This window comes from Gopherus evgoodei, chromosome 2, assembly GCF_007399415.2.
Source record: "Gopherus evgoodei ecotype Sinaloan lineage chromosome 2, rGopEvg1_v1.p, whole genome shotgun sequence".
Classification (NCBI taxonomy): Eukaryota; Metazoa; Chordata; order Testudines; family Testudinidae; genus Gopherus; species Gopherus evgoodei.
In genome coordinates, this window is record NC_044323.1 from 57169400 (window position 1) to 57185084 (window position 15685).

Genomic DNA, 15685 nt, shown 5'->3' on the forward strand with positions numbered 1-15685 from the left:
CATTTTTAATAGCACTCATAATTAACACCATTTAGTAAGGTAAGAGTTCACATTTTAACACTTTTCCTATAATTACCAAAAAAAAAAAATCTTACTGTTAGCTTTGCCTATTTTATTTCTTCATTAAAATAAAAATACTAACCATCTCCTGCTGTATCTAAGGATCGAAGATATTGCAGTTCTTCTCCAGCCTTATCGCTTACCACTTCCAGCTCCCCTACATTGTCACTTAATTTAATAACATTCATGAAGGCCTCATAGTTACAATTGGAATCACGAATCTGAAATAGCCAGAAAATGTACAACCCAAATTATGCAGAAGAGAAAAATCTATGCATAGTGTATGCTTCTTCACAGTGAACTGGAATCAGACAATTAAGGGAAAATTGTAATTTTAATATATACTGTATAGTGCCATCATTTTAAAAGCATCATAGTTCATGGCAGCCATGAAATTCAAACTGCTTTCTTAGGATTGTGCCAACTATGGGAAAATAAATCCTTGTGGCAGTTTAAACCTCTAAACTTCTATTTGAACCTGTAGACTTTTTAAATTAAAAGCTAATTTTTTTAAGAAATCGTAAGAACTTTCTGTTCAGAAGAAACAAAGACCAGATTGTGGGGGCCCACACTAATTGTGTGCCTGCCATGTTTAAAGCAACAGATTCTGTCATTTTGCTATCACATACAATTCAGAACACAAGTATGGATCTGGGGTTCCTGGCATCAGGAATGATAAAGACCATACAGCATTTAAGGGTTTTCCCACATTCTATCAAGGAAAAAAGTCAGAACTTTAAGGAGTGGGGATGTGTACAATTGTTTATTAAGACAGGAATGATCCCATGGACAACCAAGACATATTTCACCTCAGAAGACAAAAATTCTGAAAGTTTAAGACTTCACATTTAAAATCTCCTTCTTGGATATTACAGATCTAGAGCTCTCTCTCTACATGCTAAAACAACAGGTCAGACACTGAGAACTTGCTGTTCAGGGGAAGGGTGAGCTAAGGCACCTTTAAGCCACCATGTTAAAAAAGTCTGGTGACGTTTTCTTTGAAAATCTCTCATGCCCCCTACACCTGCTTTGAAGCAGGGACTTGAAATTCACAGGAACAGATATTGTTTTAGGTATGTGGTCTAGGTTGTGTCTGTGAAAATCTGCCTAAATTTGACCAACTTATAAGTCTTGAAAAATGAAAGTTTGAGTATATTCAGCAGAGACAACTTGGATTTCAGCAGCTAAATTTCCCAAAGTTCTGTCTACTTTGCACATTCTCTAGCCTGAGGCTAAGCAGGGCTTTCCATGCAACTGCAGCTCTGAGCTGCTGTGCCAGGTCCAGACATTTGAACTGAGTCCAGGGAGACTCTTTACTGTGCTGTCAATGATCCCTCTGCTGGCCCCAGATAGTATGCAGAAGGAAGCTGCCTGATTAGAAAGTCGAGGGGACAAGAGTCAGACCTGCAGGAATAAGAGGGGAATGGACTGGGACAAGGAGTCAGAAGGGGCAAGGCAGAAAATGAGACTGGGAGTCTGGCTGGGCAAGGAGTCTGGGGACAAGGAACCAAGATATGTGGGGAACTGGGATTGGCTGGACAAGGAGACTGGGATGGGGAGTTCGGTGGGATGATACAATGATGAGACACCTGAGGAGTGGAGACTGGGGTTGGCAAGGTGATGAAAGTGGCACTCACTGGGACAAGAAATGAAGAGAAGAGAGGAGAGTGGAAGAGTGAGGACTGGGGACAGGTTTGGGGGAAGCAAAAATAGTTGAACTTGGAGGGAATGGGCAGAAAAGTCTGTGGCAATACTCCCCTCCTGGAAAGGAATCTAAAGATTCCGGAGTTTCACTACTCCTCTGCTGTGAGCAAACATCTCCAAAACCCATCCCCATCTAGTGCTGTTCCACATAGATGACAACTTACTAACACTACCAGTTACACCGTGACCTCAAGTGACTGACGATCTGAAAAATTAGTAGGTTCCAATGCTGCTGCTTACTTCTGAGTGTCAACTTGACATGATGGAATTTCTGTTTGACTTCGCTTTTTTAAAATCCTGTAGTTAAGTTAAGATTGTGTCACGGTTATTTTTAGTAAATGTCAGGGATAGGCTGCAGGCAAAAAACAAAAATTCACAGAAGCTGCAACCTGTTTGTGACTTTTATTAAAAATGATGGAGGAAGGAGTGCACTGCAGAAGAGGCTGAAGCCAAAGAAGTCACGTGTGTTCATTAAAGTCATGGAATCCATGACCTCCATGATTAAATCATATCCTTACCTATGACATTACATAAAACTATACTAGAAGATTATTAAGTTGCAAAGTCAGTCAAACAGTCATACATTAGAAAATGCCAGAATGAAGGTTCACTGTAAAACCTGAATTTGTCCCTCTTGTGTGTGTGCGCATTATGATAGTCTTCAACTGCATGATGAATTTTTTTTGGAAGGTGTATAGTGAATGAAGCAATGGTGCCCAATCTTATTACACAGGAAGGCGACATAAACCTAAGCACAACCGTAAGAAACATAAGCAAACCTGCGTAGGCCAAACAGATTCTACATATTTTAATGAGATTTAAAGTCACCTAACCTAAAATCAATCCTGGGCAAGATAATGGAGTGGCTGGTACATTACTCGAACAACAATGAATTAGAGGAGGATAATATAATTAATGTTAAACAACATTAATAGATTTTAATTTATTTTAATAAGATTTAAAGTCACTTGTACTGATTTATATTTTAAGTTCAGCTTGTTTCGTATGTAGATTACTGTACATAGAAACATTGTCTATTTACACACTTGTGTAAATTAGAATGATGTAAACCTGACAAAAAGCTAATCAATCAGCCGCTCATATAATGTGTTGAAGCAGGCCATGGGCCTTATGAAATGCTCTGGTGGGCGATGTACAGTCCGCGCACCACAAATTGAGCAACCTTAAAGTAGGGATGAAAGCAGACAATGGGTAGTCTAATGCTTACAGCAGTTGAATACTGACTTTGAGAAATGAATTCAATCCCTGCCTCTGACACAGAGTTCCTGTGAGATGCTGGGCAAGTCATTTAAAGAAACTTTGAACAGGTTGTTACTAACTGTAAGTCCTTCGTTTTTAGGGAGCCTGACTTGAGAGCCTGGGACCTGATTAGCAGAAGTGTTAAGTACTTACAGCCACAACTGAAGTAAATGGGAACTGTGATTTGAACATAAAAAGTGCTACATCTTCTGAAGAATCAGGCTGTAGGTGTCCCTAACTGGGCCGCAAAAAATTAGTGGATACTTTTGACTATAGTGGATCAAAACAATTTCGATGGAAGCTGATTACTTTGAAAAAAATGCAGTTAGTTGAGACAAACATCTTGCAGGACAGAAAATTTTTGTCAAGAAAAAGGCAAAATGTTTACAACTGACAGTGTTGTTCTTATTTTTTGTTTCAAATTATATCAATTTTATTTTATAGTCAAATACTAAATATAATACAGAAAGTCTATACAAAATGACAGTACTGAAATGATGCATTTTGACACTAAACAAAACATTGATAGTCTCTAATTGCATTTTTTAACTTTCATTTTGCCAAAAATTTCAGATTTTTGTTCTGAATCAAAATGAGATGTCTTTCAAAGTGTCAGAATTCCAATGGGAACCAGAATTTCCATTCCAAGCTATTCTATTTTTGAGCATAATCTCTTTGTGCAGCTACTCCCCATCTATAAAATGGGGATAGTAATACCATCTTGTCTCACAAGGGTATTGTGAAAAGAAATTAATTAATATTTGTGATGCACTCGAATGCTATTGCGATGAGCACCACAGAAAAGTCCATGAGGAAATTAATAATTCTGACTTCAGCACAGGTTCTGAATAGCACGCAGTAAATAAAGCATGGAACCATGCATTGAACAGAGAGTTAAAAAAATATTAGAATAGCTGAATAGCTGTGAATACCATCCATTCTGCACTGAGTTATGTGGGGTCCTGTAGAAAAATAATGTGATCATGAAAGTAAAAATTGTCATAATCCATATGAAAGTAACCTTAATACTGACATTACTTAACTTTTCAGTGCTTGACTTTATGTAGTGTGTGTGTGTGGGGGGGGGGGGGGCCTGGAAGACAAGTTAAGGAAGATTTTCATTTAAATCTGTCTTCATAGATGACACCTTACTAAGTGGAACTGGAACATCCATCATGAACTTCCATCATAACACAGAGTAAAAACATTTTGAAGTCAATAAAACCCCATGGATGGGCTTTCTAACCCTATTAGAAAGTGGCCAGCACAACTTTGGTCTCAGAAATTGGAAATTCGTCTTTTTAACCTGATTTGAATCTAAACAAAGCAAAATTTCTCAGAAAGCATGCCATCTAGTTATTTTTTGGATATATTTATTTGGAAAGATTCCAACTTCAGACAACTATAATATAGGCCTTTCTGCCTAACATCAATCCTGGGCAAGATAATGGAGTGGCTGGTACATTATTCAATTAACAAAGAATTAAAGGAGGCTAATATAATTAATGTCAATCAACACAGGTTTATGGAGCTCGTCAAACTAACTTGATATTTTTTAAAGTGATTATACATGTGATTGAAAAAGTTAATAGTGTTGACATACTTTGACTTTGTACTACATGACATGTTGATAAAAAACTAGAAAGATATAAAATTAACATGGTATACATTTTATGACTTAAAAGTTGGCTAACTGATAAGTCTCAAAATGTAATCATAAACAGGGAAATCACCACCACTGAGCAGGTGTGTTTTCAGTTGGGTCCCATAGGGATCAGTTCTTGGCCCTACGCTATTTAACATATTAATCTATTGCCAGGAAGAAAACAAAATCATCACTGAAAGTTTGCAGATAACACAAAAATTGGAGGAGGGCTAAATAATGAAGAGAACAAGTCACTAATACAGAGCATTTTTGATTGCTTGTGTCCAGTTTACTAAGCAAACAATGTGCATTTTAATACAGCTAACTGTAAATGTATACATCTAGGAATAAAGAATAAAGGCCATATTTATAGAGTGGCAAACTATGTTTTGCGAAGCAGTGCCATTGAAGAAATTTGGTGTCATGGTAGATAAATAAACTGAACATGAACTCTCCCAGTGTGATGCTGTGGCCAAAATACCTAATACAGTCCTGGGATGCATAAACAAGAGAATATTGAGTAGGAACGGAGAGTATCCTTGATTTATATAGTGGCATGATGATATTTTCTGTCTTATGGTCTTTCCTCTTCCTAATGATTTCTAACATTCTGTTAGCTTTTTTGACTGCTGCTTCACACTAAGCTGTTTTCACAGAACTATCCACAATGATGCCAAGATTTCTTTCTTGAGTTGTAACAGCTAATGTAGACTCCATCATTTTGCATGTATAGCTGGAACTATGTTTTCCAATATGCATTACTTTGCATTTCATTTGACATTTTGTTGCCCAGTCACCCACGTTTTGAGATCCCTTTGTAACTCTTTACAGTCAGCTTTGGACTTAACTATCTTGTGTAACTTTGTATCATCTGCAGACTTGGCCTCCTCACTGTTTACCCCTTTTCTGCATTATTTATAAATATGTTGAACAGCACTGATCCCAATACAGATCCTTAGGGGACCATGCTATTTATCTCTCTCCATTGTGAAAACTGACCATTTATTCCTATCATTTATTTTCTATCTTTTAACCAGTTACTGATCCATAAGAGGACCATAAGAGACATGGGGTGTGATGTAATATCATATCTTTGCTTAAGAGACTTTGATGAGGGACCTTGTCAAAGGCTTTATGAAAGTCCAAGTACATCTTATCAAGTGGATCACCCTTGTCCATGTTTGTTGATACCCTCAAAGAATTCTTTGATATTGGTGAGGCATGATTTCCCTTTACAAAAGGGACTCCTTTGTTGACTCTTCCCCAATGTGTTGTTTTCAGCTATGTATCTGATAATTCTGTCCTGTTTCAACCAATTTCCTAGTACTTAAGTTAGGTTTACCAGCCTGTAATTGCCTAGATCGCCCCTCTAGCATTCTTAAAAAATCATCCTTACATTAGCTATCCTCCAGTCACCAGGTATAGAGGCTGATTTAAGCAATAGGTTAAATACCACAATTCGTAGTTCTGCAATTTCATATTTGAGTTACGTCTGGTCCTGGTGACTTATTACTGTTTAATTTATCAATTTGTTCCAACACCATCTTGAAAGATGTATCAATCTGGGACAGTTCCTTATGTGTCACCTAAAAAGAATTGCTCAAGTGTGGAAATCTCCATCACATCTTCTGCAGTGAAGACTGACGCAGAGAATTAATTTAGCTTCTCCACAACGACCCTGTCTCCCTTGAGTGTTCCTTCAGCATCTCAATCACACAGTGGCCCCACTGATTGTTTTGCAGGCTAACTGCTTCTGATGTACTTAAACTACTATTAGTTTTTGTTTCATCTGTCATTCCTAAAGCCCTTAAGAAAACTACTTCATTTGGAGGCATTCAATGAGAAATATTAATAATGTTACTGAATTCATCTTTATTATAGTATTATGATCTGTTACTGTTTTTATCTTTCATGTAAGGCTAAAACAATTCCCAAAATTCTTACAATATAGTTTTTGATTAACCAAAATCTGTTGCTCCATTAAAAATGTCTGTCTACTCTCATTCCATTAAAATTGACTGAGAACATTCAAGTTGCAGTTAAACAATTAAAAGTCAGGCAACAAAAAAGTATAAGGTTGCATATGCACTTTACCTCTGCCCTTTTGTGCATAATTTAGGTGACCTCTCTACTGTGAGCCTTAGGAACTGTGCAGCTTTAACCTTATAGCAGGATGCATGTTAAATTATACATCAGCTCACAACTAAATGTTTCACTGTGTTGTGTGCAAGTGCAGACTTCCTTAGCTGTGCAACATGATTAGGAAAGTACTGTGCATGTGCAAAGCGTGATTTAAGATGTCATGTCTATTCCAACCCAAAACTAAATTTTTGATGCAACTCTCACAAGCATTTTTCAAATAAAGGCATTTCCATAAGAAATACTGACTACTGCAGAACTAGACCCCTCAAAACACTTTACCAGAGGTCGGCATCCCATGTTGCACAACAGACCCTTGACAAAATTACCCTACTTAGTGACGGACGTGGGGGGGTATGTCATTTAGTTATTCAATTTTTTGAAAAATTAACATGGACCTCAAAATTTTTACCATGGACACTTGTGTTCATGTACAGATACATTGCTGACCCCTGCACTTCACTATAAAATCATTAAAAAATTAATTCTTGAAGACAAATTACTTTCCTCCTTAATTTGATTGTACTCAATTTTTACTCAAACTTTAAAAAGTTCACCTGCAGGTAGAGAGCAAGCTTAGAAACTATCATCCTGAAAAAACAAAGTTTGAGAACATTGTAAAGCCACCAAAGCAGGGGATTAGAATAGGAATTCTCATGCAACATTAATGATAGCATCACTACCACTTTCACTCTATTGATGTACTATTACAAATTGTATTTCCATTAAACCAACCATGCTTAAAGAGCACAGGAAAAGAGAATAGGAATGTGCTTACAGATGAATATCCTGGAAATACTACTGAAGCACTGAAAAGCTTACCATCCATATGACATACTGATTAATATAATCAGGATCACTGAGCTGGTTTATTAATGGAAGAAGAATTCCTCGTGCGAGGATTTCCTGAAAAATGAAATGTAATACAATTGAAATCTGTCCTCTATATCTAAAAAGTGACAAATAGTTTACTCAAAAAACTATCAATTTTTACTATGAATTCAACGTAAAGCTTCTATTTGAGTAACAAGTGAAACTTCAAGCATATTAAGAACTTAAAAACAAATTCTGAAACAAAAATTAACAAAAATTAGATTTATTTCTCAGAACTCGCTCTCCACACCCAAAGGTAAATTCTTGTGATAAATAAAGAATGTTAACTCTCTTAGTCCGCTGTGTGACCAGTACAGAGAGTAGGCATCTGACCTCAAGGAAGATAACCTAAATATCACAGCGATAGGAACCTTAGAGAAATATGACAAATGAAACACTCATCCCCATAAGATTTTAAGAATTTTAGTATTAGTTGGACAAGAATACAATGGTGACCATTGAAAACATTTACCTTCTTAGTATCTGCAGTCTCAGTTATTTCCCATTTTAAGTATATCAGAGTTACAGTATCACAAAAACCATTGAGTGATATCAGTAGGTAAATATTGACTTTTTAACACTGACGATTGCACATCCAAGTGTCACTCATATCTCTAACAAATGTCATCTAGAATTGTTCACCAATGTCATATAAAAGGTCAACACCTCTGTATGAAAACATGTATCTAACCTACTATGTTGAAAAGTATCATAATATAATAGCTGATGATTGCATTTTATACAATATACAAAATCAGTGACCTAGATCTAAATTTCTTCTATAATATATATGGACTGGAAGTCTTAGGGTAAAATATAAATCCTAAATTTACCCTGACAAAGTATCGCATGATCTTGTTCTGGAAGTCTCCAGGAGGTAGCAATAAATACAGTAACACCTCACACAGATCCCTCAGGAATCCTACAGAAAAACAACAAAATATCAATCCAATATAGAGTAGAGACAACACTACATGTTCCCTCCCATTATTCTGATATAACGAAAAAAGCTTTAGTTTATATACTGAATTTGAAAGCATTAAATACACTTTTCAATTATTCTCAAACTTTTAAGTTTTGTTTTTCTACTTTATACAAACATATGCAACTGTCTTCAAATCTTATAATGGAAATGACTTTATTGATTTTATATATATTGACTAGAATGGATGGATGTGTGCATGGTCTTAACTCTCACAGAAGCAGCTACTTCCCTTCAGTGCATTTTTTTCATACTTATGCATAGAGCACTTCAGGATTTTTTTCAACAAAACAGTTTTTTGTTGGAAAAGGCAAGCTAGTTGAAACAAACTCTTCATAGGAATGAATCAGTTTCCATTAAACTTTCATTGGGAAGTTTCTCAGGTCCAGGATATAAGAGAAAGACCCAGAATAGCTAATGGTCCAGTGGTCAGGGTACTCATGTGGGATACCCTGATTCAAATCTCTGCTCAATCAGACAGACCAGAGACGTGAACCTGGAGAATGCCTGGCTGTGAGGACGGAGTTGACAGAAGGGCTTAGGCTTCCTTGACCATGAGATGCTGTTCTGGGAAAAAGGACTACTAAGCAGAGATGGGGTCCACTTATCAAGGAAGGGGAAGAGCATATTTGGATACAGAGTGGCTAACCAAGCGAGGAGGGCTTTAAACTAAGTTCAATGGGGGCAGGTGACAAAAGCCCAGAGGTAAGTCAAAAAACATGGACACCTGGGAGAAGGGTTGAATGTGGGGGAGACCATGAGCCATTATAGCAGGGATAAGGGAGAAATATGAGAGAACACGTGGGGAAATCAAATCAGTATCTTAGATGTGTGTATACTAATGTGACAAGTATGGGGAATAAGCAGGAAGAATTCAAAATGCTAGTTAATAAACAGTTGGCATCACAGATTAATACACATGACTGGAATATTGGTATAGAAGGATACAGCTTGCTCAGGAAAAAAGGGAGGTGGCGATGACATATATATCAAAAATGTACACACCTGGACTGAGGCTGAGATGGAAAAAATACAGACTTGTTGAAAGTCTCTAGGTAAGGATAAAAGGGGTAAAAAACAAGGGTGATTCCATAATAGGGGTCTACTACAGACCACCTAACCAGGAAGAAGAGGAGGATGAGTTTTTTTTAAAAAAACAACTAACAAAATCATCTAAAGCACAGGACTTGGTGGTGTGGGGGACTTCAACTACTCAGACATCTGTTGGGAAAATAATGCAGCAAGGCACAGATTTATCCAACAAATTCTTGGAATGTATTGGAGATAATTTTTTTTTTTTTATTTCAGAAGGTGGAGAAAGCTATTGAGAGAGGCTGTTCTAGATCTGATTTTGACAAACAGGGAGGAACTGGTTAAGAATTTGAAAGTGGAAAGCAGCTTGGGTGAAAGCAATCACGAAATGGTAGCATTCACCATTCTCAGCAACGGTAGAAGGGAAAACATTGCAATAAAGATAATGGATTTCAAGAAGGCAGACTTGAGCAAATTCAGGGAGTTGGTAGTTAAGATCCCATAGGAAGCAAGTCTAAGGGGAAAAACATTTCAAGAGAGTTGGCAGATTTTCAAAAGAGACATTATTAAGGGCAAACTATTCCACTGTCCAGGAAAGATAAGAAGTATGGCAAAAGACCACCTGGGCTTAAGCAGGAGATATTCAATTATCTGAAACTCAAAAGCAAGTCCTATAAAAAGTAGAAACTAGGTCAAATTACAAAGAATGAATATAAACAAACAACACAAGTATGTAGGGACAAAATTGGAAAGGCTAAGGCATAAAACAAAATTAAACTACTTAGACACATAAAAAGGTAACAAGAAAATATTCTTCAAATACATTAGAAGCAAGAGAAACACCAAGGACAGGGTAGGTCCATTACTCAAGAGGAGGGGGGCATGCAACAATAGAGAATGTGGAAATGGCAGAAGTGCTAAATGACTTTTGTGTTTCAGTTTTCAAACAGATTACAGTACATACAAAAAGAAAAATGACCACTTACGAAGGAGTACTGTGGAAAGGGATCTGGGGGGTCACAGTGGATCACAAGCTAAACACAGGTCAACAGTGTAACACTGTTGCAAAAAAAGCAAACATTCTAGGATGTATTAGCAGGAGCGTTATAAGCAAGACACAGGAATATATTCCATGCTGATATAGCCTCAACTGGAGTAGTATGTTCAGTTCTGGGAACCACATTTCTGGAAATATGTGGACAAATTGGAGAAAGTCCAGAGAAGAGCAACAAAAATTATTTTAAAAGTCTAGAAAACATGACCTATGAGGAAAAATTGAAAAAAATGGTTTTGTTTAGGTTGGAGAACAGAAGACTGAGGGCAGGACATAACAGTTTTCAAGTACATAAAGTGTTATTTCAAGGAGGAGGGAAGTAAATTGTTCCCGTTAACCTCTTGAGGATAGCACAAGAAGCAACGGGCTTAAATTGCAGCAAGAGGAGGTTTAGGTTTGACATTAGGAAAAACCTCCTAAATGTCAGATAGTTAAGCACTGGATTAAGTTGCCCAGGGAAATGGTGGAATCTTTATCATTGGAGATTTTTAAGAGCAGGTTAGACAAACACCTGTCAGGGATGGTCTAGATAATACTTAGTCCTCCCATGAGTGGAGGGGACTGGACTGGATGATTGCTCAAGGCCCCTTCCACTCTACGATTCTCTGATTCCTACAACCCAAAAGTGCCCTAATCACTGGGTGACACAGTCAAACTCTCTCTCTCTCTCATTCTAACTCAATGAATAATTATTTGTTCCAATGGGAAAGAGATGCACCCCAGAAAAGCCAATAGCATGACGTTTAGGACACTCACGTGGGAGACCCAGCCTCAAATCCCTGCTCTGAACCAGGCAGTAACTGTACTATTAATTACATAAAATTTCTTGTAACTAAAAAATAAAAAATCAATAATAAACAAAACAGATCCTTGTTTCTTCATCCAGGTAACGGTATGATGTTAGATGCAGAATTAACTAGCCTCTCCCTCCTCCCACCCCCATCTATAAAGGGATACCATGAACTTGAATAAAGTCACATTTATGTCAAATTCTTTCAGCCCTTGTTACATATATTGTCACTGCCACTAAAAGGATAATACTGACACGCACTAATCAAGAAATATATGAAATATGTCATAACTGGTTGTAGTGAAGTTAACAGCTTTGCTATGAATCTCTTCCATGTTATTGGCTGATGCCGTAACTAACATAGCTTAATGTAGCAACACAACCCTTCGAAAATAATTATTAGAAAAACCTTCTTCATCTTTGGGAGAAGTGCAGACTAGATCACGACAGACTTCCTTCTCCATTTCAACTTCAACCTTAAAGAATGTATATACAAGGTCTTCTGCTGTACCTACACAAAAGACATTAGAAGATAATTGTGTACATGAAAGACTCTTTTGTAAGTCACTAGTAATTGAATACAAATAAAAAAATTGTTTGGATGAAGTGAAGAATAGAGAAATTTGCTACGCAGGGTCAACAACAAAAGAGTCAAATGCATTTTAAATTATGGCAATACCTTTCATTTGATCATCTTTTTCTGTTATCCTTTGTTGAGCTTTTCTGAATACTCGAAGATGAGTGGCAAAATCATCAACAAGTCGTGTGGTGAAATAAGGTTGCCAGTCCATTTCTTTTGACCTTACAGAAAACAAACTATACATCAACAAAAATTTTTAAATTTCTTTTAATATTAATGTAAACAGTAGTTATCTAAGGACTTGAGAATTATAATTTGGTATTACATTTCTGAAAGCCTGTACAATTACTATATGAACAGTCAACAGTATGGTCCTGCTGTAACTTATCAGCTCAGGGAGGTCTACAGAAGACTATACAAAAGGGTTACTTTGACACACTCAAACACACGTTTCCATGTTTAGATTGTTTGTTCGTAAAACACTAAAAAGCTTTATAGCAACAAAAAACAACACACATGGAGGATGAGAAAAAGCTTAAAAGATGTATGATTTCTTACATACTATAAATGAATTTACAAAATCAACTATAAAGTATATTGTACAACAGTAATTTCAACATTTGCATCAAAATGTTAAAAATGAGCATATTTGCATTTTTCATAAATTGTATTAAGCATAAGAAAACAAAGGTCAAACATTTATAGTGTCTCAATGTAATACTAATAGATCTCTCAGATTTGTGACATTACTTGTGAGAAAATATGTAACCAAATTATTTTCTCACACCTTGCAATATGTAATCATATTAGAAATCACATTAGAACATTGCACTTGCTTGTAGCTAAACAAGAAATCATTAAAAAAAAAAATCACATGAACTGTGAGGAAGCCAGTTATATTGATGATATATTATACATTTAGTCAAAACAGCAGCCACCATTTTATTATATTTATGTATGAACATTTCATTAGTGCTCTTAGGGAAAACACCACTTTCTAACTGTGTAGACTAAAGGGTGTTCCTCCCTTTTGCTTTTAGTAAAGCAGGAGGCAGGCAATCACAGTTCCTCCTTCTTGCTAGGCATTCCCATTCCGGGTTCTTTCTTACCTGAAAAACAAGAGTAAACCACTCTGGTAACTGCTCTGCCTAAAAGGGCCCCACTACAATACTCATAAGTAAAGCCACCTTGGTTTCTGTACAGCTTTCCCACCAAGATAGGTAAGAAACTTTACAAATGGTTGAGCCTACAGCAAAGTCTAGTCTAGAAGTATGAACTGGGGGAAAAGATAAATAGAAAGCATTACACTTTGAAGAGTATTGCAAAGCTATGATTCAGAAACCAAACTGTTCACTTGTAGTAAATACCTAATAATCACACAAAGAACACTAGGTGGCAACCTTAGCTAATTTCTCTGACAAGCATATCCCAAGAAGAAAACAAAGAATTCTGGAGAAAAATCATCCACCTACCTACAACAGCTGTATACCAAGCTATAACCACTGTAACAAACTTGAGCAGCCTTTTTTTTTTTTTTTAATTACAGCCTATCTACGGCTTTGCGCCAATTCTATAAAGTAAAGTTCTTAAAAATAAGATATGAATAAGTGCGATCTTCTTAATCTTGCAAGGACAGCAAATTCTACTTTAACGTCCAAACAGGTCAATATAGTTATAACTAATTCTTTAGCTCTTCTATAAACTGTTACATTTTTTGCCTACAGCTAAACAGAACTCAAAAATCTGTGAATTTCTTCCTTCCCTATAAAAATAAATCAATGAAGTAATTGCACAGAATCACAGTAATTAAAAGATGGAAGCAAATAGCAGCCCATCTCCTGCAAATGCAGGGTTATTTCTCACAGCACACAGCCTCCCGTGTTGCTTAGTCTAGTTTTAAGTGTCCCAAGCGATAGCATTTGAAAGTTTCCACTATCCTATAGCCTAACAGATTTTAATGGTATGACGTCTTCTTGATATTAAGACTAATTTTCAGAATCTATTTCACCCATTATTCTAGTTACATCCCACTGTTCACCCTATATTATTTTTCATCTCCACTGGCTACTCCTGGGGGCATTCTGCGCCAAAAAATTAAAAATTCTGCAAATGTTATTTGTCAAAATAACACTATGTAATCATGCCCGTTTCAATTATTTTGATAATTTATTTAAAAATATCTGTCAGCAAGTATGTCTGTAACAATACAGACACACACAAAATTTCCCCCAGGAGTAGAGAGTTAGAGAAATCCCTACGACAACCCAGGACCTGTTTCTCTGCCCCCTTTCCTCCGCCAAGAGCCCAGCCGGGGGCCAGACACACACAACCCCACCTGTACAAAGCCCACCTGTGGGGCGCCCCCCCACAACCAATACACCGAACCCCCCTCCACCCCAGAGTCCAACCACAGGGGTTCCCCAGCCGAGATACCTGCACCCCCTCCACCCGCAAAACTCAGCTGCGTGCCTCCCGCCTTGCTCAGAGACCCATCCCCCTCCCCATCAGAGCCCAGGGATCCAGAGGAAGCAACAGGCTGATATCTGATCCCACGCTTACACAGAGTTTCCTGCGCACCATCCTCTCCTTCCCTCAAGGCATGCTGTGAATTGCAGCTGCCAGGAACCCTCTAGCTCCCTATCCCTCCCCTCAGGAGTATCTTCAAGTCCAAGCTGGGCTCTGCTGAGTCCACGAGCCCTTAGTGGCTGCTAGCAGCACTGCAGTCCATTTCTGTGGGGGAAAACAAAATTCTGCACGCACAATGTTAATTTCTGTAAAATTCTGCATTGTGCAGTGGCACAGAATTCCCCCAAGAGTAACTGGAAATAAAACCTCTACTTTTGAAATGTTGGCAGATTAAATACAATTATTAATCTTTCCTCAAGTCACTGTCACTACCACTTGATTCTTTCTATCACTGTTATCTGAACCTGCTCCAGCTTGCTATCTACCCAGTATCTTTCTGGCAATGACATTGCTAAAAATTTAACAATATTCCACTCTGTTTACTCAGATTAGAGGATGGTCCAACGGCTGCAGCTGTCTTGAACTATTATTTTTTCAAAAAATTCAGATACTTCTTTTTGTACTATGCTTAAGAACAGTTGAAGTTTTTTTTAAAATATATAAACTCCAGCTGTTACACTGCAATCTACAAATAATATTTTGTACTTGCTTAAACTTATGTTTATATAAACACAAAGTCTTACCTTGTAGAAAACTGAATAAGTGCATTTTGAAGAGCCTGCCTGATTTCAAGAAGAAAGGATTCATCATCACTTAGTGTATAATACCAGTACTGGACATAGTCCCTCAATGAAAACTGGATTACCTAAAATTTAAAAAAAGGATACAAAATAGTTTTTAGCATGTGATGCAATGATTGTGTCATTTAAAAGTTCACATGATAAAGAATGCTCTCTCATATCCTTTACATCACAGTGATTGAGACATTGCTATACAGATAACCTCAACATTGTTTATGTTTAACTCAGCCTCTCTACAGTTGACTAATATTCACCCTTCTCTATTGTTACAATGATGAAAACACCAAGGCATATTTCAAA

At 37.0% G+C, this 15685-nt stretch overlaps 1 protein-coding gene across 4 annotated transcripts in view; it reads right to left on the bottom strand.

Moving 5' to 3' along the window:
• SNX13 (sorting nexin 13) overlaps window positions 1-15685 on the bottom strand; it is a 153351-nt gene that overhangs the window by 69497 nt on the left and 68169 nt on the right. For 2 of the 4 annotated variants that reach the window (XM_030550718.1, XM_030550716.1), the window contains exons 5-10: window positions 15329-15450; window positions 12219-12340; window positions 11949-12050; window positions 8515-8603; window positions 7631-7714; window positions 143-281 (exon numbers count right to left, since the gene is read on the bottom strand). In XM_030550718.1, coding sequence (XP_030406578.1) covers window positions 143-281; window positions 7631-7714; window positions 8515-8603; window positions 11949-12050; window positions 12219-12340; window positions 15329-15450 — 658 coding nt within the window. Of the gene's footprint in view, window positions 1-142; window positions 282-7630; window positions 7715-8514; window positions 8604-11948; window positions 12051-12218; window positions 12356-15328; window positions 15451-15685 lie in introns of all 4 variants that reach the window. The other 2 variants (XM_030550717.1, XM_030550715.1) reach the window with 1 other exon arrangement.